General features: G+C 43.3%; 2 protein-coding genes across 4 annotated transcripts in view; both read left to right on the forward strand.

Moving 5' to 3' along the window:
- The first annotated feature begins 1,443 nt into the window (after positions 1 to 1,443).
- LOC119134589 lies at positions 1,444 to 7,077 on the forward strand. Its single transcript, XM_037271410.1, has 6 exons — positions 1,444 to 2,049; positions 2,760 to 2,890; positions 3,581 to 3,794; positions 4,453 to 4,516; positions 5,121 to 5,220; positions 6,684 to 7,077. The coding sequence occupies exons 1-6, from the start codon at positions 1,599 to 1,601 to the stop codon at positions 6,711 to 6,713; spliced, it is 990 nt and encodes a 329-aa protein (XP_037127305.1). The 5' UTR covers positions 1,444 to 1,598; the 3' UTR covers positions 6,714 to 7,077.
- A 2,192-nt stretch (positions 7,078 to 9,269) lies between these two features.
- Positions 9,270 to 22,784, forward strand: part of adam12 (ADAM metallopeptidase domain 12) — a 31,934-nt gene continuing 18,419 nt past the window's right edge. For 2 of the 3 annotated variants that reach the window (XM_037271354.1, XM_037271355.1), the window contains exons 1-3: positions 9,270 to 9,773; positions 15,503 to 15,609; positions 16,914 to 16,987. In XM_037271354.1, coding sequence (XP_037127249.1) covers positions 9,662 to 9,773; positions 15,503 to 15,609; positions 16,914 to 16,987 — 293 coding nt within the window. In that variant the 5' untranslated portion in view covers positions 9,270 to 9,661. Of the gene's footprint in view, positions 9,774 to 15,502; positions 15,610 to 16,913; positions 16,988 to 22,784 lie in introns of those variants that run through there. The other variant, XM_037271356.1, reaches the window with a different exon arrangement.

Raw genomic sequence — 22,784 nt, forward strand, 5'->3', positions numbered from 1 at the left:
AGCTGTGCCTTATGTGTAATGGAAAAGTTACCAAGTTTTGTGTTCCGTGTCTGTGCTCTGATGGAGCAACTATGTTTGTATAAATTAATAAGAGTATTTACGCATCCCTCTTCAGGATACATTCCAAAAAATAGATTCAGTGTTATAATAACACGTGTCACCGCTATTGGAGAGCCAGCAAGATATCAGAGCAACATAAATAAACACATGTTTTACGTTCAAAAGAGGAAGAATATGAGGCAGCTTCAAGCACAGAAGGAAAAGGAAAGCATCCGCGTGTTGTCAAAAAAGCAGCTCACGCTGAAATAAATCAAATGCCGAGGCTGAGGCTCGACTTCTCACAGCTGGAGGAAGTTGAGCGTGCTTTTTTTTCTCGCAGCTGTCATATTAATACTTATGTTTATTTCAAACCATGTTGTCACGGCAACGGAGAGAGGATCAACAAGCAAGTGTAAAGGCTGCTTCTTAAATGATATGATGTGTGTATCAATCAAGTTACTGTTCCCCCCCCCCCCCCCTCTTCTGTCTTTTTTCATTTTGATGTGACACGACAACCAGTGATTTCAAAGAGGAAAAAAAAAAAAAAAAAACCTTCAAAGAGGAAAAAAACGTAAAGGATCTCTGCCCTGTCTTCCAAGAAGAATACGTCTACAGCAACAGTAAGTGATGACTCGGAGATAATTGTAATAAGTTTGCTTCAAAGGGTGAAACGCAATTCATTGTTTTTATTTTTCATGGCATTGAACTTTTTTTTTTTCAGATCTACAGCATTCAAGTCAATTCCTGCCAGAATTGCCCAAAATTCTTGCGCCGTTAAAAGACTCATTCAAAATCCGATCGACATCGAAGCCGTAATAATTCGAAACGCTTTACATTGCGAGAGACTCTTTCGACCCAGATTAGACGTTTTATCATCACTATTATCATCACTAGAATATCTTTTCGAAAGCTACCGCTTTTCTTTCAACTCAATATTTGTTTTAAAATTGTATTTTAATGAGTGTTGGTGTAGGCGACAGTGTCACATTTTAAATGACTACAACATAAATGCGTTTGTGTCAAGTATAGGACTAACTGAGAGGACGTTGGAAAACATTTAAATTATTTGAAGTAGCCACTGAATTAATATTTTAGTTTAAATGAATATTGACTTTGTTTAATAGTGTAATTCCATTTAAAATAATTAAATAGGCTGTGATTGCACCTAATTTTGATTTGAAAGAAAAACGTACTTGGAACCAGCTCAAAATGAAACATTAAAACAAATCCTTTTATCTCCTGTTGGATTGCACCTAAATGAAAATCCGATTTCATTCCTACTTAAATTCTCTCTGTTAAAATTAATTTCTGTTCAAATTCATCTTTGACGTCCATAGTCGTCAATGGTAGTGAATGAGTTCATGGACGTGAGCTTAGAATCGCTACGGTTGTGTGTGTGCAGTTCATAAAGCTGACATTATAGCAACCCTGCAACTGATTACCTTCCATTACTTTCTATAGACTATTAATCCAAAGTGAAGGTCCCGGAAGGGTTCTGCTGCAGATATAGTGCGGTCCAGTACACTACCGACTCCTCCAGAGCTGGAATCACTCAGGTCATGAGAGTCTGCAACGGCCGACAGGATGGGTGCCAATGGGAATCTGCGATCATGAGGCCTAATAAGGGCAGACAAGCCCACTCAGCAGCTGATGGATTGGCGCTGAGCGCTGCGAAGAACAGGACGGCTCAGATTGCGAAGGGGGATAGCGGACTGTGCGTGGTGATAGATGGCTCAATCATTCCTACGTCCCCAGCGTCCTCCTACCGGACCTGCGTTCGCCGAGAAGTGCCGCCAAGGTGGACCAGCTCTGTTGTCTTTCTGGACAAGCTATTTTCAGCTTCCCTGGTGGCACCGGACAAGAGGGGAGCAGGACAAAACGTTCTGTATAAGTCTTCCGCGTTCGTTCGGATCTGCACACCGGAAAGTTCCAGAGGCGTCGGGGCGGCCGTGTTGGTCGGCGAGCAGCATGATGGAAGCAAGAGTTGGGGACGGCGTGGAGCAGCGACATGTGAGTCTCATCTAATGTGTAAGTTAGGACAAGGGCTAACCTAGCTAAAAATTCTAACCTCACTCTTCCTTCTTCTCTCCGTGACTCGAGGCGCAACGACGAGGCGCTCTACATTGGTCTCATTTGTGCCATGTTTCCAGCAATTATCTTCAAATATGTTTCAAGAAGCAAATCTCTGAATTTACTCTCCGGAGTGTTTGAAAGAAAATATCCCGATTTTCTTGTGACATGAGATGTCCACAGATGAAGGCACCAAGCCATCATCTGTGTCATTATTTATAGCCGCTCTTCTCCCGCGTTGACACTTCCCAAACGCATCCGTCCGTATTCTGAGGCAGGACTTTGTGAGGATGTCAGAGGCGAAAAAGCACTCAGAAAAACAAGGCGGGTGTTTTGGACGTCTCGTTCCTGGATGTGAATTCAACGGAGATGTTCCATAAAAGCAGGACGAAGGGAGATAACAGAAGCAGGATAGATGCATCGTCATCTTCTGCATTATTCATCGGCCACGCTCGTGTTGCCGACGGCTCTTTTTCACTTTATGAGCCGCTGTTGGTGGTCATTTCGAGGCGTCTTCATCTTCTTCTTCTGGTTTATATGCAACAAAAAGCTACGATGGAGCTCAAAAGCATTTATTGCGAGCGCTCGTGTTCTGACGTCATCTCACCATCATTAGTTTTCACCAAATGTCATTTTTCCTTTTCTGTCAGCAACTCAAGACAGGAGAGAAGAATCACAAGAACATCCGGCGAAGACGGCAAAAGGTGTCGAGATGGATTATTGTCAGTTCTTCTTGAAGACAAACACTCCAGAAGCCTGGCCCAAGTCGCTCAGTCTCAAAGTAGGATGTGCCGCCGCCATCTTGGGAACTGTCAACGTGGGCAAGCTAAATAATTTTGACTGCCAATTAACTACAAACTATTTTAAGTTCAATAACGTCTACGAAGCATTAATCGAAATAATTAATAGATAAATAGATTCGTTTTTAATTAATCGTCGCACGTGTTCTTTTTAGTGCGGTCATTTCAATAATAACAACCTATGATTATAATTATGTATTTAATGATAATTAAAATAAAACAAAAAGTAGAATAATAAAGTATAATAATTATATAATAATAAATAAATAATAAATGATAAATAATTAATAATAATTGCCATTATTATTCTCTAACAATACGGGACTGTATTTAGCTTTCTAAATTTCTAATCTCTTTCATCATCCTTGGACGTTCTTCTGAGTCTCGGGAGGTTTCCTTGAGGATTGCCATTCCCTGCCGATGCTCTCATCCCCGCTAAAGCAGAGCACAACGTTAACATTTCCTCCCTATTACAAGGCCGCCGAGAGGATTTATCAAGGTTAAGGAATAGATTATGTTCCGAGCAGGTTGAACCCAGCCGCGATTCCCCTTTTTTTCCAACTCCATCTTCCTGTAGGATTAGTGTCAAAGACCTGCTGAACTTCTTCCCACCAATAAGCAAGCAGCTCACTCTGGATGTTCTCCCCCCCCTCTCCTCTTCCCGGTCCCAGGAGGCTCTGGAGCTCTTCAGGCCAGACTTCATCAGCCAATCTCAGGGTCGAGTGAGGATGATGGAGCAGAGGAAGAGGAGGGGGAAGGGGAGGACCAGCGCCGGCCTGATACGAGACGAAGACGTGAGAAGGAGGAGGTGCACCACCTGTGCCGGCCCGGTACGAGACGGAGACGTGCGAAGGAGGAGGTGCACCACGCCGGATCCGCTTAGCGGTGAGCGCTGACCCGGGACGCCCAGGCCTGCATTCATTTGTGCTTTTATTACACCTTTTTTTTTTTTTTTTACACTTGTTACACACTGATGACACGCTTTAAGGGTTGTGACCTCTTCTGAAAACGCTATAAGAAAGCGGTTAGGACCCAATGGAGGGGAATTTATTACAGTTAAATATGTGGACTAGTTCATTTCGACTTCACATCTCAATGAGTTTGGAAACTTATAGTGGTCGTTTATTATGAGGACGGGCTTAGTCAACTGGCTTTTGGCCAATTTTGCCCTCTGCTGGCAGGTATGCAGCATTGCAGCTTTATACAAATATGGGCCAATAATACATACTTACTGAACACTTTATTAGGTACAGGTTTCAAGCTATTTTCATTCTTTTTTTGGCAGGTTTTAGTTTCATTTTGTTCTCACATTGCTGCTTCAGTGCCTTTAAAAATATAATACATATGGATTTTCCCAAGTTTTAATAATAAATCAAAAACATTTTTATATATATAATATGATTACCCTCATGCCCTCAATAAATCAATTATTTTTAGAAGACACAAAGTGACATAAAATCCAACTTTCATAGTGGATTATGTTTTTTTTTTCTATATTTATTATTATTTGGAATTCACCACTCTCTTTATTCGTGTGTCCTAGATAACCTTTTCAAGCCAAGCAGGAGGTCGATATCAATTAAAGAAATGCAACAGCGATCCAGAAGGTGAGTGATTTATATTCTGAATCCGTTTTCCCAATAAGCTATTTTCTTAGTTGAATGCACAATGAAGTCTCACATGACATCACGCACGCTTCGTATGGTCCAACTTTAGACGAATACAAAACTAATAAGCCCTGTCTAATCGGAAAATCGTGTTTTGCTGCCATCTTGTGGTAGCTATACACAACTGCAAAATGCGACTTGTACAATTCAAAACATATTTTGACGTAGAGATATCCCGCGGTATTGTTTATCTTATTATTGTTGGCATCTTGCTCACAGTGTTGAATGTGTGGACATCTTGACATGAGATATGAACGGCCCTCCGTGTGCCTTATCTGCTCCTTTTTTATGTTGCTTATCTGCAACATGACCCCCCCCCTCATCCCAACTCCAATCCCTTCCAATCAGATGGTGGCGAGCCATTGTAACTTTTTCAAAGGTGACACTATCTGACTGCCAGGATCTGCTAACACGTTGCCAGCGGCATCTAAAGGAATGAATAGGGAGTCTCGTGCATAAGACCTGCTTGCCAGATAACTGCCCGTGTTGCTCTAGTCCCTAATCGTGTGTGTGTGCATGTACGTGTGCGTTGGTGTGTGTGCAGGTTGTACAACAAGCTGCCAGAGGTGGAAAAGAAAAAGCAGGAGGAAGAGAAGAGAACAGTGTTCCAAGCCAACAGACTGCGAGTAGACCTCTTTAAAAAGGTGAACACTTTTTAAATACTGTTGGATGGAAATAATATTTGATCATAATTCCATAAAGGATCATAACTTAGATTTATGAAGCTCATTTCACGGCCCCAAGGACGCCTGAACAGTAGTGTGTGCGTGTTATTATTTTTTATTTTCCTTGAACATGTATTTTATAGTTCTACGTAATGTATTTAATAAAATATTCATAAATGTTAACATTCATAAATTCAATTGATTTCATTGTGTAGCTTTATTATTCATTTATAGTTTCAATCTAATGGCCAGCTCTTGCAACATGAGTCAAAACAGTCAGAATGCAATTAATCCAAATTATCATGAAAACAGTAATAACCAAATAATATTTGAAAGGTTGCTTTTATTAAATACATTTTAAAAATGCCCAGCACTCATTTGTGGTTGTTAGAAACACAATGTTTGGTTGGGGTGCCCTTTAAATATGAATGTTATTTCTACAAATTGTCCTAATGTGACGTTCATTATTGTTAGTCACAAATAAAAGCTGGACTTTGAGACCTTGTCAGAAGATTACAAATCTTAAAATACAACACTCTTACGGATGTAGCTGAATAAAGAAAAGAAAAAGTCAAGGTGCAAATAAAAGAAAAGAAAAAGTCAAGGTGCAAATAATATCTTATATTGCCGTACGGCAGAGGGCGCTGTTTGACTGCTAAAGTCGTGTATTACCGCTTCCACGATTTCAATGACCTTTGACCATTCAGAATACACTTAACGTCGTTTCATGAACACTATCCCATATAAATAAATACATTTACATGACATTAGCTCACACATGTGCGAAAATTGATCAAACACAAGATTTATTTTGAAAATTACACTTTTGTAGCCACTGTAAGATTTTGTCATAACTATCCTAAATGAACAACAGCATCATTTATGTTTTTGTAATTGTTAACGATATTTTTTAATGCTAAAATGTCCCTCTTAGTCTTATCTGTGTTTTTTGTATTGTTCAAGGTAAAACTATTGTTTTTCTACCTCATTATTAGCAGTGGTAAACTCTTCTGGGAGTATGTTCTATTTTTTTCCCCCCAGCAGCATTCAAGAGCGAAACCGTCAGTCCCGGCGGACATGTTTTGTGTTTCACCGAGCCATCAGCTGCACTCGCCATCTCTCAAATAACTTATTACCTGGCCTGAACTACAGCGAGATTGGCACTTGGTTGATAAAGTTGGCTTTGGGGAGCTCAGGAGGAGATATTTTAAAAAAATGAGCTGGCAGCTGTCCGGCGGAACAGTCGAATGGCAAACTAAAGTGATTGCAGCTACCTGAGCCTCACGCACACACGCACACACACCGATTGAACGAAAAAGCAATTTAGCTGGTATGATGCCAAGGTGCTCCTCAAAGGAGATTATGATGGTCTTCATCGATGATATTGTTTTTTTGATGGGGGGAGGAACTGTATCAGTAATGTTGCTTTTCTTCTTTGGCAGAGACTTCTGGACCACATTCTGCAAAGATGAAGGAGCTCCACAGAATGGCAAATACTTATTTCCTATTTCATCCGTACCTTCAGTATTAATTGTGTCTGAGCAAACAAAGTTTGTCAGTTCATGCCGAGACACTAAACTAGATTACTCAAAGAAAATTGCCAAAAACCAATTTACATCAGGTTCAAGAAAAATGATGTATCGCTAAATTATTTTTTTGTATTATTTTTTTAATCGAGTTTGACAAAAAGCAAGTGCTCTATCTCTGAATATTGTTATTTGATTCAACATTTTCTGTTTTTCCTTTAAGAATACAATGTTTTTGGTGATCAAATGCCTGTGCAGTAACTGGAACTATTTAATTTTTTTCTCTTTATACATTTATATATTAATTAAATATTACATAAAGGTCAAATAATATTTTGTTAAACTCATAAATAGAATTTAACGGCATATTCACCCATAAATGCAGTGTGATTTAAATTGCATTCATATTTTATATTGTGAGTTTTACCACCAAATAAAATATTCCAAGGACGTTATATTGACTTTGCGGAAAATGGAGCTCTCGCAGAAAAAAAGCTCCTTGACGGTGTCATTGCTAAAGTAAATGTTAATCGAATGCGACGCTCGGCGGTGGAGGGAAGAGTCTTGCGTTTGTCTTGACCCCTCGAGGGCCTCCCTTGTGGAACCTCCCAGTCGCAACTCTGGAATTCCAAAGCTAATCGAACTCAGGAGACCGCCAGCGTTGGCTGAAAGGGACCTTTTGTCACCGGGGCGGCGTAGCGGGAGGTGACATTGGAACACGAGAGAGGAGACCACCTTTAGCGCGATAAGATGACCGACAGCCTGGGGAGGAATAACATTGACACGTGTCGCAGGCCCCAACAGAGATCAAATATCGGATGACGGATTTGTCTTTTTTGTGCAGTCTGGTTCATAAATATTGGGACACATTCCACTTCTATTGTCCATCTTTACTGTGGAGCGATGCAATGCTGAATGCAATCCACATCAATAATTCAAAGATATGCAGTTCCATTGGCAGCCATTCATTCAAGTGTTTTGGTTTTTAAACCGCCGTAATGACGAGCTGATCCCAGTAGATGGCAGCGCATTGGATTTGAGACTAGTTGGTAAACACCGATCCGCCATCATAGGAGTTGACGTTATTTTTGTGTCATTTTCATCCAAATAGGACAAGTTGAGAGTGTGTCATAATAAGGGGGTACCGGTTTTGCGATTGATTACAACCACGGGCGCTCCACGCGCCTTGGCAGCTGTTACAACAGCGAGGGGGCATCGCGTTGGAGGAATGATACCACGTTGCTCGCTTCCAGATAATGAGCACAAACTGACACGCCAACGTACTCGAGGAGAAGGCCTGCCAGGCTGCGGCGTCCTCCTCCTCATCAACATCATGGACATCATCATGTGGATGCTGTCTACTGAGTCCTGTTGACTGGCTCCCCAGATGACTCAAACGGCCCCAAGTGCCAGATAAGGGCGGCTCATCGCACGCCGACCATTACAATCACGCCGAGCGGCTGATTGCAAAGTGTTTGCTCGTTATCGCCCGAACCTTATCATCTCCACATCTGTCCTCTCCGACGCCGGAGCATGCTGATGCATCCCCACAGCCACCCTCCATTAAAGTCAGCTATTTCCCACATGCCAAGTAAATTGTCGTGTTAAAGTCGTTTGAAGTCAGCCTAAGCCATGCAGCGAGAATTTGTGAGCTAATATAGGACCCATGTGCACATTTGTGTGTTTATGGATTGAATTGGATAATTTATTGCAATGTGTTAATCCTAATCCATAGGTGTAATAGATGATCAGATGTCCATCCACCCATTCATCTTCTTCCGCTTATCCGGGGTCGGGTCGCGGGGGCAGCAGCTTTAGGAGGGACTCCCAGACTTCCCTCTCCCCAGCCACTTCATCCAGCTCATCCCGGGGGATCCCAAGGCGTTCCCAGGCCAGCTGAGAGACATAGTCTCTCCAGCGCGTCCTGGGTCGTCTACCGGTGGGACATGCCCGGAACACCTCCCCAGGGAGGCGTCCAGGAGGCATCCTGATGAGATGCCCGAGCCACCTCATCTGGCTCCTCTCAACGTGGAGGAGTAGCGACTCTACTCCGAGTCTCTCCCGGATGACCGAGCTTCTCACCCTATCAGACTTTCCGTTATAAAGTGGTGTCTGTCTCTGCTCCCTTTTTATTGAATAATTTTGCTGGAATAATGTGTATTCAGTGTTGGCAGTTAATTTTTTTACATGCTAATTATTTAATCAATGCTATTATAATTATTGTTTTGTTTGAATTCTATTTGCTTTTTAGTTTTGATTACATTTTTATATTTTATCCTTGGCAATTGTTGGACATTCTATTGTCTATTTTCGTTTTTGTATTGTTATATTCTCATTGCCAATATAACTACCTTTTCAATTTGAGATTGTTGATGGTTTTAAAACCATGATTAATGAATTTGTTTTTAATTGGATGTAATAGTTTATTTTCTGAAGTCAATTGCGGTGTGATGTAACCGGCGCTAGGACCATGCGACGTCCTCAACGCACATGGCTCGACGTCGCTTGCTGTTTGAGGGCTGGCGGCGGGCGGCGAATCACTTTTCGCTCCTCTCCTCTCCTCTCCTCTGCGACATCTTCGCCTTCGTTCTTTGTTTGCTCTGTTCGCTGCTGTTCCAGCTGTCATGTCCTCAGCGCTCGAGCAAAACTCCCACACGGAAACACTAAGCTAACACATGTTTCCCCACCGGCAGACTCGAGGGTGTCATTGGCGCGGTGGAGTCAAGCAAACTTTTCCCTCCGCTTCTCGGTGACAGCTTCGTGTTTTGGGAGTCTGGCTGGTTCCAGAAGCTTTTACTTGCCCACTTTCTATTTTTGCCGTGAAACGGTACCGCCAGTCCCGCTTTTGTGTCGGCTCCAAGTCACAAGTGGAGAGTGTCCGTCCTTTTTCCACCATGAGAATCTGGCGGTGGCGGAAGAACTCTGGCTTTGTCGTCTCGGCTGTCATCTGGTGCCTGACCTCAGTTATCGCGAATGCTGACTCTACGATTTACAACACTCTGGGGGGTAAGTGAAAGCAGCATACCCGTTAGAGCTTTTTATTCACATGCCATTGATTGATTCTTTGTTTAAAACACTTTTTCTCCCTCATCAATAATTGATGAAATCTTGAAAATGTTGCTATAGAACAGAGGGGATACTTATATGCCTATTGTTTCACGTGAAAGTAAGATTTGTGAAGTCTCATGGCAAACCACCGAATAAAATGACAAAATATAAATAGTTTATTGAAATAATGATGAACTGCATAATCCTTAACTCAAATCACCTGTATCAATATTTTTCCACTGAAAAGAATGGAAATGTCAGTAATCTGTTTAAAACTCCCTCAATTTTTTTTATAAATGTTTTAATGAACAAAATAGTACTCTATTATAATGTACTGTTACTGTATAAAACCACACAGTATCATTAAATTGAACTAAAACCATTTTTGTGTAGTGTAGACATCTCAGCTCCTTGCAGAGGATAAAGAATATGTTGTTTTTGAATATCAGTTGCTTTTTACATTGTGTTAGCATTAGCTTCAAGCTATCAAACTAAAGGCCTGTATGTGGTTGTTTTAGATGAACATGTGATTGTCTTTGTTTTGTGTTTAGTTTGACAGAAAACTTCAGCTGGAAGTTCCATGTGACAGCTTGAGGACATTTTATTTTATTTTAAGAAATCACTATTTGCCAAAGTACTGCTATTGTGAAGGTTTTATTTCAATTCAGTTTTGTAATTCAAGGCAATATTTTGGCTGTTTTTTTGTTGGCCTTTAGCCCCATATCGATCATTGATTTGGATTTAAATGCATTTATTTTGCATCCCAAGATCGTCAAGAATGCTATCCAGATGTTTAGCGCTCGCGTCATCTCAGCGGAGTCGTTAAAACTTTGACTCACAGGAGGAGTTGATCCTAGTGTGAGCGCAACGAGTCGTAAAAATAGTGTGAAGTAGGGCAGCACGAGGCATCTCTTTGATATCAGCGGGATAGCAACTCCGCCGCCGCCTCTGTGGATTGTTTGTCGTGGCTGTCTTCCAATTTCCACCTAAGCCACAACATTAGGAACTAATGAGATCCATTGTGAAATCTGTGAGGGCAGTGGAGAGTAGAAAATAGCACTCACTTTTTGACCTTATTTGACAATATAGCTCAACCTTAAAAAGTGTGTTTACAAGCCGAGGCAGGAACTTAGCGGTCTGCGTCCAAATAGTTGCCAGACGGCCGAGTCAGATTTGCAAGCAGAGCCAACGTTGGGCAGCTGCCACACGCTGACTGACTGATTCGTGCCCAAATCCAGGCCGAGTGCAGTTTAGTAGTTCAGTAGCCCAAACATGGCAGAACGCCTAAAATGCAGTCAAGAAAACATCAGGGCCTGCATCGCATTGGGACACCTACCTGGACAGAGTTGAGAAGTTGAGTTAGCTTAGGAAAATATCCGTCCGTCCGTTTTGCATCACGCTCGTCTTCATTTGGGTCAAAGTGGAAAAACCATTCGGATTTTCTATGATGGTAACACCCATGAACCAGGCAAATAAAAAACAGGCACAAAAATGACACTTTTGTTCCATTTTTGTCAGCAGGAAGGCCTTGGCGGAGGTCTGCGCTCTGCCGTCTGACATCCAAGTTATGTTTGATCATTACAGCAACGCTGAAACAACAAAATCCAACAATGACCTAAGACTTTTGCGCCGTAATGTATCGTCCATGAAACTGTCCGTAGTGATTAAATCAAGATAAGAAAAAAATATTGTGCAGTCTTTGTGGAATTAAAAAGTCATCCAACATTTGTTACTAGGCTGTTGAACTCATTAAAAAGGGAGGGGAAAACATTTGTGAGTGTTTAAATCAAGTTTTATCAGTAACAAACTTTGAAAGCAGTGATTTAAAAACGACAGTGCAAACAATTTCATGTGTTTTCCACGATGATGAATCTCTCTGCCCGTGTCAACCGCTTGTCAGGGGGAGGATTCTAATCTCATTTTGAGCCAAGAAAGCTCAATAAATAATTAGCCAGGCCAGCAAATGACCTGGATTAGATTTGTAGATCTGGTCCGGTCCCGGCAGCGACGTCAGACGGCATTCATTAGCGAGATTAGCGCGTCCAAACAAAGCCAGAGCGAGACATCATCTCTCTCTCTCTCTCTCTCTCTCTCTCTCTCTCTCTCTCTCTCTCTCTCTCTCTCTCTCTCTCTCTCTCTCTCTCTCTCTCTCTCTCTCTCTCTCTCTCTCTCTCTCTCTCTCTCTCTCTCTCTCTCTCTCTCTCTCTCTCTCTCTCTCTCTCTCTCTCTCTCTCTCTCTCTCTCTCTCTCTCTCTCTCTCTCTCCCCTTCTCGCAGCCCACCTTTTTGGAAGTCGCGCATCCCGCTGATGAATCGCAGCCATCCGGGTTAAAACAAGCAGCGTCTGCTAAAGCCATTTAGGAAATGACCTCGCCGCGCTTTGTCTTTGAGAGCCCGGCGGGTAGCTTGTCACTTGACATTTTGAGGACAGGCTGGCTGGCCTTGATTTGTTGTCTTCTCCTGTGAGGCATCATCGCGGCCATCGGCCTCTTCCTCTTTGGCCTCGGGCAAGCACGCCGTAGATACACCGACGTTAGCAGACGTCAATTTAGGCTAATCCGTCTGGAAGGATGCGAGCGAGTTTCCATGACATGAGTATGAAAGCAGACAATGTAGCCTTCTCCCCTGCGGTGTTTGATTGACGGCTGTGTTGTTACACTTCCTCAATCTGGTGCTAAAGGCATTTAGCAATCCTTATCAAGTATGTAAGAACCTTCCACCCGAAGGCTACGACTTCATGGGCAATGTCTGAGAAAAGAACAGATTGAATTTACAGGTAAAGATGCAAGCCCTCGTGGCATGTTTTATTCACGAGCCAAGGTTGAATTACACAAAACAAAGGGGGGTGCTAAATCACGTGATCGCCGTAGATCAATTATAATATAATAATAATAACGTTGAATTAGTTAGCTGTATTTGGCACTTGTCGTTCATTTTAGCTAGTTTGTTAGATAGTTTAGTTGGCAAATTTGCTTGTCAGGTAGTTCTCCACTTGTGACCTGTTGACTAGTTAGCTAGCTAGCCTCCAGTGAAGCTAATGACATTTTCACTACACCAGATTCACATTAATTTGTTCCCTCAATACGTTGCGGCTCATCTGCAAAATGTAATATTTTGTTTTTCCATTGATTATCATCTGTATCATTTCACCTTTTCATTATTCTAGTTTTTATTCCATCGCTTCATTATTTGATTTGTAAACAGCTAGAACTGGATTTATGTTTGTGCTTAAGGAATATGAAGCAAAATCTTGAAATGCATTCCCTTGTTTTTAAGAAAAAAAAAAACAGGACATTGGGAGGTTGGGAGGTTGTCAACCCCTCACCACTGACTGGGAGGTGACCCAACATGTGTAATAAATTCCAGCTAATCCCTAAATCCCCCTCCTAAATTCTCATCAGGATAAAATCTGTGTGAGACAAGACTGGAATTGACTCCTCGACCGGTCGCTCCCTCGAGATGATACTGAATAAAAGCTCCAATGGCGACGAGCCGTTCCATCTTAAAGGTTATTCCTGTTTGCTGCGCTTGAGAGAAGGAGTGGTGCTAGCGTGAATGGGGGGGGATTAGCACCTATTGATGTGTTGTCACTCGGGAAATAAAAACGGACGGCGCTGACAGCTGAAAAGTAAGCGAAAGGAAATGTTTTGCCTTGGCGGAGGTACCAAGGCCTTTATTAGTCTTGATTCAACTGAAGATTTTCGCGCAGTCAAGAATTTGTTTGGATTCTTTACAAAACCAATGCAGTGCAGTTTGTAGAAAGCTAAATCGATTGTTCGAGGTCATGCGTCAGCTTTCTAACTCGATTTTCTTTTCCTCAGAAATCTGTAATTGGTTGCAATTGGAAAGCTCCATTATTGGTAGTAGAATCTTTAACTGCTCATTAGCCTTGGTCTAACTTTTTTAAAAAATTTTATTGATTGTTGTTTTTGTTCACAATGACTAATAGTGACCTTCCTTTCTAAGCAAGCGTTCGTCAGTTCGAGGATTTGTTTTGTTCACGGGCAAAATGAAATGACGGTACTACTTCATGGTATTATTTGTGTGTACCGCTAAACTCTGGCTGCCCCCCTCCTTGCATCATGTTGGCCACACATTCCCACAGACGCTTTACGCATGCGTCCCGAGGGAGCGTCAAAACGGGCCATGTTTTTGTTGCAGAACCTTGAACATCCCACCCCCTCCCTTTCTCCTCCTTCCTCACCCTCGCTGCATCTCCTCCCGTGTGTAGGAGGAGAGCCAAAAGACAGCGGAGGGAAAAAAAAAAAAACATTCCCCGCATTTACTGATTTGTCTTAATATGTTTCATCACACGCTGGCTATGTTCACAATTAGCCCATGTGACCTCATTAATAGTAATTGGAAGGAAATTCATTTAATTCATCACCAAGGGAGACGAGACTCCATACAGGCTGGAGGTTGACCTTCTGACCGCGTGGTGCAGGGACAACAACCTCCTGCTGAACGTCGACAAGACCAAGGAGATTGTCGTTGACTTCCGGAAGGGTCACGCCCAACACCTGCCGCTGACCATCGACGGTGCTGTGGTGGAGAGAGTGAGCAGCGCCAGGTTCCTGGGGGTGCACATCAGTGAGGATCTCTCCTGGTCCACCAACACCGCGTCGCTGGCGAAGAAGGCCCAGCGCCGCCTGTACTTCCTTCGGAAACTCAGGCGAGCGGGGACTCCTCCGGCCATCATGACTACTTTTTACCGCGGCACCATTGAGAGCGTCCTCTCCAGCTGTATTGCTGTCTGGGGTGGCAGCTGCACTGACCAAGACTTGAAGGCCCTGCAGCGCATTGTGAAAACGGCTAGTAAGACTATTGGTGCTTCTCTCCCCTCCTTGAAGGACATTTACACCTCCCATCTCACTCGCAAGGCGACCAAGATTGTGAGTGATGTGAGTCACCCCGCTCACTCTTTGTTTGAACTTCTGCCCTCTGGGAGGCGGTACAGGAGCCTGCGCTCCCGCACCACCAGACTTTCCAACAGCTTCGTACTCCAGGCTGTTAGGATCCTGAACTCGCTCCCCCTTTCAGCGTAGCGTCCTGTTCTTGCTGTATGCTCACTGGCTCGGTTTTGCCCCTCATATTCAATGGGTTATTGGTCTGTTTTTATTCATCGCTCATTTTATTTTATTTATTATTTATGGTTTGTGCCTTCTTGTTTTTGTTTTGTGTCGCCTACTTGTATGTCTCGTCACCGTGGGATGGAGGAAACGGAATTTCGGTTTCTTTGTGTGTCTTGACATATGAAGGGATTGACAATAAAGCTGACTTTGACTTTGACTTTGACTTGACTTTGACTTTAAGGCCCTCCAACTTTCCATAATGTGTGCTGGTTCCTCAAAGCAAATCTTTTTCATCGCATAAGTGATGTACAGGAACGGTCGATGTGTTTGAGAGACGATTGTTGGGTTACGCCGCTTCCCCGTGACTCGAGTGGCCCAATTTGTGATAACTCCCGCTTTCCAATATACACTCGTAAGCCACTTCATGAGATTCACCCGCGCGCTGTCTGATGAGATCCAATACAAGAGTTGGGTAACATCGCACACTTATGTTTGAGTCGCATTTAATAAGACCGCAAAGGTCCAACAAGTTCATTTTTTGGAGGACTACTTGTCCCGCGTAGGATTTTGTCTTGTCATATTTGAAACGTCTTTGGTTTAACTTTGTGTTTAACAGGAAGCGCCGGGGCCGAACGGCCGAGTCCAGCAGAACGTCACGAGACCACCGTACCTCTGCTGCTTACGGGCCGGGACAGCGGACCCCTCAGCCAATTGGAACCGGGGGTATGTACTCGCAAGGCCAAGAGAATTATAAAAAGCATCTATAGTTTACAAGAACACAATGCAACATATGGAAGTTGGTATTTATCATGTGTGGAAGATGAAAACAATTTTCCTTTCTAATTTTTTTTTTACCGCTGCCAAGAATACACCAGAACAGAGTGTCCGCAGATTTTCTATTTTTTTTTTATTAATCTGCCCTCAAACCGCAGCATTTGTTTGAGTCATGCTGCTGAGCCACAGAAATCCAACACATGTTCAAATGCTAGCTTCGTGTCGGGATATTTGTTTTCTAAATACATGTGCATCCATTTAGTGTGCTTCAAGTTGACAGCAAAGCAGTTGGAAGTCATCACTCAATTTTGATGGCAGCCCACCATCACCCATTGTTTTTGTCCTTTTTGTTTTGTTTTATATTCTTCTGGGTTAATAAGGAAGGTCCCCCCCCCCCCGAATCGATATTGCCTCACACACTGTCTTTGCTGAGTCGTGACCGCGATCAACAAAAATGCTTTCCATGTGTGCTGTCAAGCAGCCCCTCGCAGATCTCTGCAAAAATCAAACAGAGCTTAAATAAAGATGCTTCTCTAGAAGCGTTTGCGCGTCGGTGTTGACGACTCCTTTGACATTTTCCCCGTCCCGGGGGAACTATGCGTTCCTACTCGGTGTTCCTCACAAAATCAGTCAGAGAAGGCAAGGTGGGATTTTTAATTACTCGCACTTATCAAGCACTTTGGAAAAGCAGAGCGAGCTAGGAGACGTCACTTAAAGCCCGGCGCGGTTGATTAGGCGTCGGGTTTTTAATTACATCAGATAGGCTGAACCACTGCTGACGCATTTTAAGAGAGGTGAAGGTGAGCCTTTTTTCAATTAGGCAGCTCATGATTGTCTTATCTCGGTTGGGGTGCACTACCTGCATGTGGCCAGCTTAGGCGCTATTGAGTCATTCAGCTTGTTGAACAAAAAAAAAAACGACATTTCAAATCTTGCAAGGCTGTCAAATTGGTTGTGATGAATCTGCTCACTGGAAATATGCAAATTATTTTTTTAGAAAATCCGCCTACGCCCTCAAAATTGCTTTATTGTCGTCATTTGGCCTAAGGATGATCTTTCCCTCAATCTCCAGCCTTGAAATTCTCATGGGAAGTGGATGATACGGAACCTGTCTTCCTTTTCCGCCGTCTCCATTGTGCCTCTTCGCATCCTGCTTTGCTTTGTGCGTCCATGCGAGGCAGGATGGCTGAGATCAGCTTGCCACCTTCACCGCCGTTCATCCCCCTTTTTCTTTTCTCCCCCTCTCCTTCCAGGTTTATCCGGCATCGCTCCGGCTGCTGGTACGCGCTGAAGGCCAACAGCTAGTTCTGCTGCTGGAGAAAAACGAGTGAGTTTCCATGCGATTGCTCGTGGTCATCACGGATAAGACCACGCATACATTTTTAATCACAAACAGAGGAATGAGCTACTCGCTCCATGCAAGAATGGAGGAGAACTCATAAAGGGCGGGAGGGAGGGAGTATGATGGAGTGGGAGAAAATAATATATCCCCTCGCGACTTTGCCCTTTTCAAAGTTCGCTTTCTCCGAGGGGCCAAAAAAGAGATGAAAGGCGATGAAGAAGGTGGCGGAGGAGAAACTCTTGAGGACGAGCTTGTTCTCTCGCTCTCTCTCTCTCTCCCCGTCTGCTTTGCCTCTCTCAGTTCTCATCACTCCCCTCCGGACTGCCGAGAATAACAGTGGACTGTGAAGCGAGGGGCGGGGGATCGTGTGGAGTTCATAAATATGATGATGCACACATAAACACCAAGGCGGGGGGGGGGCAAGAGTGTGCAAAGGCCAGGTTTCATGTCGGGGAGGGTTACAGTCTCAAAAGCATGATGCCATTGCTGACTCATGCCTTTTTTCTGCCAGGGGTTTTTAGACCAAGGGAGTGGTGGGATCATATTTGATCCGTTTAGTGTTCACACTTGTAATTTGGATCATCTGATGACAAAAGCGATTTGTTATGTCGCACATCTGGTCATGATTCTGTTTTTTTATCATTTAAAAAAATGTCAGGAGATGATTTTGCTCTTACTTTCTAATGACGTGGCCACTAAACTGTCAATTTGTGTCCCTTGAAAAATATTTTATTTTCAACTAGTATGTGTGCCAATTGTACCATAAATGAGGAAAAACACAACGAGAGGTTGCAATTAGCTTTAAGTTGTGTTTTGAATCATCAAACAGACTTTTACATCTCGCTCAACCCGAGCTTATGACAGGCAAACAAAAAAATGACTTGGCGTTCGCAGCAAAGTCAATGGAGACTTGGAACAACACTCGTGAGTTGGCACCAAGCTAGAAGCCATCAAGGTCCGCAACATTTCCAGCACGGTGGCTTTGTGAGGTTGCCTGGCGAGCGCTTGGCTGAATCTGGGAAGCAGCGCGGAGAGATAAGGAGGGGGGAAAACCTGGCTATAGATAGACAAGCCGACCGGAAAAGACAACAACTCGGCACGGAGGAAGACGGGAAACGACAATTGTTAGCGAGTGTCAAACTAGCAAAAGAAAGAATCGTGCGGAAAGAACGAGTTTATTGTTCAGTTGGGAAAAGAGACCAATTTACACACAGCTTATCTTCATCTTTTATTTGACTTTTTTTTTTTTAATGAATGAACTCGCTGCCGACTGGAGATAACGGATTCACCGGCACACACCGGGAGATGTTGCCATTGTCAGCCGAGTGTTTTCATTCGGCGTGCATCTTCTTTCCCTTTGAAAACAGGCCGAGGATGTTGCTATGGGGATTTCTGTCAGCAACATAATGATGTCGTTGCCATGCGCTTCAAACGGGGGCCTTTTCTTTCCTGTCGCAGAAGAATGAAAGGAAATGTTGTCAATGCGAAACAAGGTTTTTCTCCACAAGGCTGGTCCGAGTAGCTGGAAATGTACAGCGCATTGTCTTAAAAGCAGAAAAGTGGACCGAGTTGGATAGAGTGGGTCCCATAATGGCAGAGCGCCTTTTGAAGCTAACGTTTGAAGCGGAGGAACGAGATGTACCTTGCGAATGCTTTCGATGATGATGTCATCAATGTTTGGAGCTTTAAAGTTGTCTGAATTACATTAGATGTTCGCTTAGCTTGGCAATTTAGCATCTCGCATCAATTTGGGAAGGCTTCAGAGGATTTGCACAATTTTTTATAAACGATTATCAATCGACAATCAAAATGTACATATTCATTCATTTGATTGAATACTTAGGGATTATTTTTGACCCCACGAGATTATTAATTATTATCGTAAGGATCAAATGCAGGCTAAATACACGACATTTTGGTTAAATAACCGACAAAAATATTCAGATAATATGCATCAGCTGGGCGAGTCTGTTTTGTTTTGTAGCCCGGCAACGAGGGGGGGAAAAAAAATCCAGACACCACCAACCCTGCATCAAGACTAGTCTTAAAAAGAATTTCTCTGAATGTCATTTAAGACGGGTCGAGGTTAAAGACCACCTGCTCTGAGCGGGCCGCACCGCCGAAGCGATATCACAGGACACATCTGGCCCGGCGGCGAGCCGAGCGGATGGGAATGGCAGCGAGCACGAGAGCCTCGGGCCGCTGACGGATGACTCACAGCTGACGGCGCGGTCGCCGCGGGTCACGGGAAGAATACGGGCTCGGTCGGTGGAAGTGGGTTTGCCAGGTGCGCGCAGTTCCTTTGACGTTAAGGAAATCAACTCATTTTCTGGCACAATTTTGAACCATATTTTCTCTCGCACATTAGGTCACGATCCGTTCCATGACCAATTTTGTTCGCCCTTTGAGGTTCCGCCGTATTGAGTTAGGCCAGTTTAATAGCAGGAACATAAACGGCGTCGTGTGATTTTCACATCACAGCCGGTAAGAACCTGCAAATGGGAACGCAGCCTTGCTTGAACGTCCTTCAAAAAGGCGTCAGTGCACGTCTTGAGATTCAAAGAACGAAGAAAATCCATTAGCCGTCGCGGTGTTTTGGAGGCGGATGAGTGCGGGCCTTCCGATGTTGATGGCGCATATCATCATCCTCCGGCGTCATTTATCGGCATGAGACGGGAACTCATCCTACCCGGCGCGGCACATGAGGGATTATATTACCTTTTTTTTTTTCTTGCAGACAATGATTTCTCAAGATAATAAAATGCACGTGTGTGCCGTAAGTGAGTGTGTGGCAGCATTAATGTGCTATCGGTCTTGAGAGATGCCAGGCAAGCATCTTGTACTCACCCCCCCCCAAGTACTCCCACAAAAAAAGATGATGTAAGACTTTTAATAAACCCAAATGTCTTAACGTACAGATTGCTTTCTGTGTGCTTCACGCTCTCAACTTTTATTTATTTTTTATATCTCCACGTAGCACATTTGTGGTGGTTCCCATGAGAAATAAGAAATATTGCAGCCTTGCTCAACAGCAGCTTGCTCTTACCTTAAGACAGATTAGTCTGCAATTAACCTGTGTTTAGATTGTGGATTGATATAAAAGAAAAATTTGAGGAAATTAAATAATTCACGTTTTTTTTTCCCAGCTGGTTTGAGACTTGTACAACTCGTATAATTGACACCACTGGCGGCGCTAGCGAGGGGGGCCGCGTGGGCACGTCCAAGGGGCAAACTAGCAACACTAATCCACCAATGTGTTGAATCTGCCAATGCAGTGCCAGTCAGCAACATAGCCTGCGCACGCTAGGACATTATTTCGCTAGATTTCCCTCTAAAATTCCAGACATTTGCGATTTTAATGTCATAAAGACATTTTACCTGCGGCTCATCTCATAATTGACATTACCTCCTCCTAAGCCGGCAGCCATTACGGCTTGTGTTCCGGCGCATTAGCATCGGAGACAGATCGTTCACCCGTACCCTGGTGTCAAAATGATACATCAGCAGCAGGCAAAGTTTCCATCGCCGTCATCTTTGCCAATTAATGAGGCGAACGAGCGACAGATTGTAGGCTATTATCTTATGGGAGACTCCGCGCGACGTCCATGAAAGTGTTAAGACCGGGGATTAATGACGCAAGTTATATTTTTTTTAAAAAGGGAAGAAATGGTGTGTTATGATCGCCATAAATGGTAATGCGGCCGCCAAGCTGTAATGCCCATAACAAACAACCTCGGCGCTACAAGTGGAAGATAGCATTTCCTGCGGCTAATTTAGCTCCACGCATGGATGATGATGATGGATGATTTGGATTCAAGTACAAAGTTTGCCGCTTTTAGGTGATGGCGTTCTCAGAACTATTCCCTTTTACGGTCGTCTCGGGAATATGACATCATAGCTTTTGTGCAGGAGAAAATACGTTTATTCCCGCACCACACTTTAACGCTGGCGGGTGACTAACGGCTCATTTTCGTTCGACTCGGTTGCAGATCACCTCTGTTGAAAGAAAAGGGAAAAAAAAGCTTTGTAACGTACATGACTTCACAGGATTTAGCCGGCGTCCAAACCCAAGTGGACTTTTATTAGACACATAAACTTGTTTGCGCTTGTAGCGATACTAATACGTGTGCGTTACTAAAGAAATGAAAGAGTATAAGCGCTTGCTAATAGTCATAATAAAAAACTAATTGAGCTTTAATAATAATGGCTGCACGGTGCAATGGTGCTCGGAATGTGTTATGGGGAAAACTTTAACCCCTTCGTAGATGAGACATGACGAGCACTCGGAGACTAATGACAAATACAATTTCATTTAAAAAAAAAAAAAAGTACATAAGAGACAGAATACAACCTGATGGCTTCTCTGATGAGACTTTATTAATCTACTTTTTTTATTAACTTACTAAATACTCTGACTTGCGGCCTTTTGATCTTTCACTATGATAACTTCACAAAACATCTCTACAGTATATGAACCAATTTATTAATCGTACTGGCTGTCAAATGTCATTTTTTGTGTGTGCAGAGGGCCGCTGAAAAATAAATGGCAGGCCACAAATGGTCCCCTCCGCCGTAGTTTGTACACCACTGCACCAGTAGACTCTTACTCTCTTACAATCTTCACCGCCACATTGTTTGTAGAAAATAGATAGATGAATAACTTGGACTGTCACATGTGTGCCAAAATTTGTCACACCGCCTTAAATTTAGCAATTTAAGGTTGTACAGTCGGCAACTTTGTCATCGGTTGCGTTCATCCATCATTCCACCCTCGCTGCAAGCATCCGCTTTTTTATGGACTCTCTCGTGTTTAGCTATAACTTTTTTTTATTTTTTTTATGCCTTTCACTGTACAGCTCAATTGTGGCCATTCAGCTGCAGCATCCGTGAAGTCAATACTGGCCTTGCATTTGGTATTCCCACCCTAAATCCTTTTGAGTTAGTTTTTTTGGGCACAAAGCTCGCCTCCAAATGATACTGTCACTGGACCATGAGTCATAGCCATTTTTTTTTTCTTTGGCCTTTCATTTTACTCGCGTGCCATTCTCGCTGGCCTTGGAGTAAATGTGTACCGTGAATGTAAAATAGAAACATCGCTCATACTTCACATCTTTTGCATTTAAATATGATGTGCCGTTGCTAGTCTGGAACAATATCGGAATATATATCTGCTAGTTCGTCCCTCAAAGTGAACCTGCTGTTTTTCTTGTGGCGGTCATTATGTAACTGAGCTGACGCCGCCAGCTGGCGTGTTTGCTTGACAATTTATATCAGGCAGATGTTTAGCCTACTATGCGTCTTATTGATCTGCTTTCGAATGTCAAACAGGGTCGATTGAGTGGAGATGTGCAAATTTGCTAATGGCACAACGGTCGCTCGATGGCTGAAATGAGATTGACGGTTTGTTTTGTACTTTCAAACATCAGTAGCTGGTTAAAGGCGGACCAAAATGATCAGCTCGCATGTGACAAATGAAGACAGCTGACGAGAGAAGAAATGTCATGCACTACAGTCCTGAGGATTTTGCTCTTCTCATCTGCCTCTTTGTACAGCGGTAGAAAGTGAGGAGACAGTGAGCTGTATGTGAATCAATTTGGAACGCATGTGGAAATGGAATTAGCCATGTCGAGTTCCCCCTTTCTCTCAGTGTGTACTATGAGCAGAAGAGGTCGTCATTGTAGTCTTCTTCCATATGGGGCCTCGAGCAACTACTATATAGAAAAGCATTTGAGTGGTGGGTGATGAAACGAAAAACCACAGCAGTTAGCAGTTCGTCTTCAAA

Source organism: Syngnathus acus, chromosome 15, assembly GCF_901709675.1.
Source record: "Syngnathus acus chromosome 15, fSynAcu1.2, whole genome shotgun sequence".
NCBI classification, from domain to species: domain Eukaryota; kingdom Metazoa; phylum Chordata; class Actinopteri; order Syngnathiformes; family Syngnathidae; genus Syngnathus; species Syngnathus acus.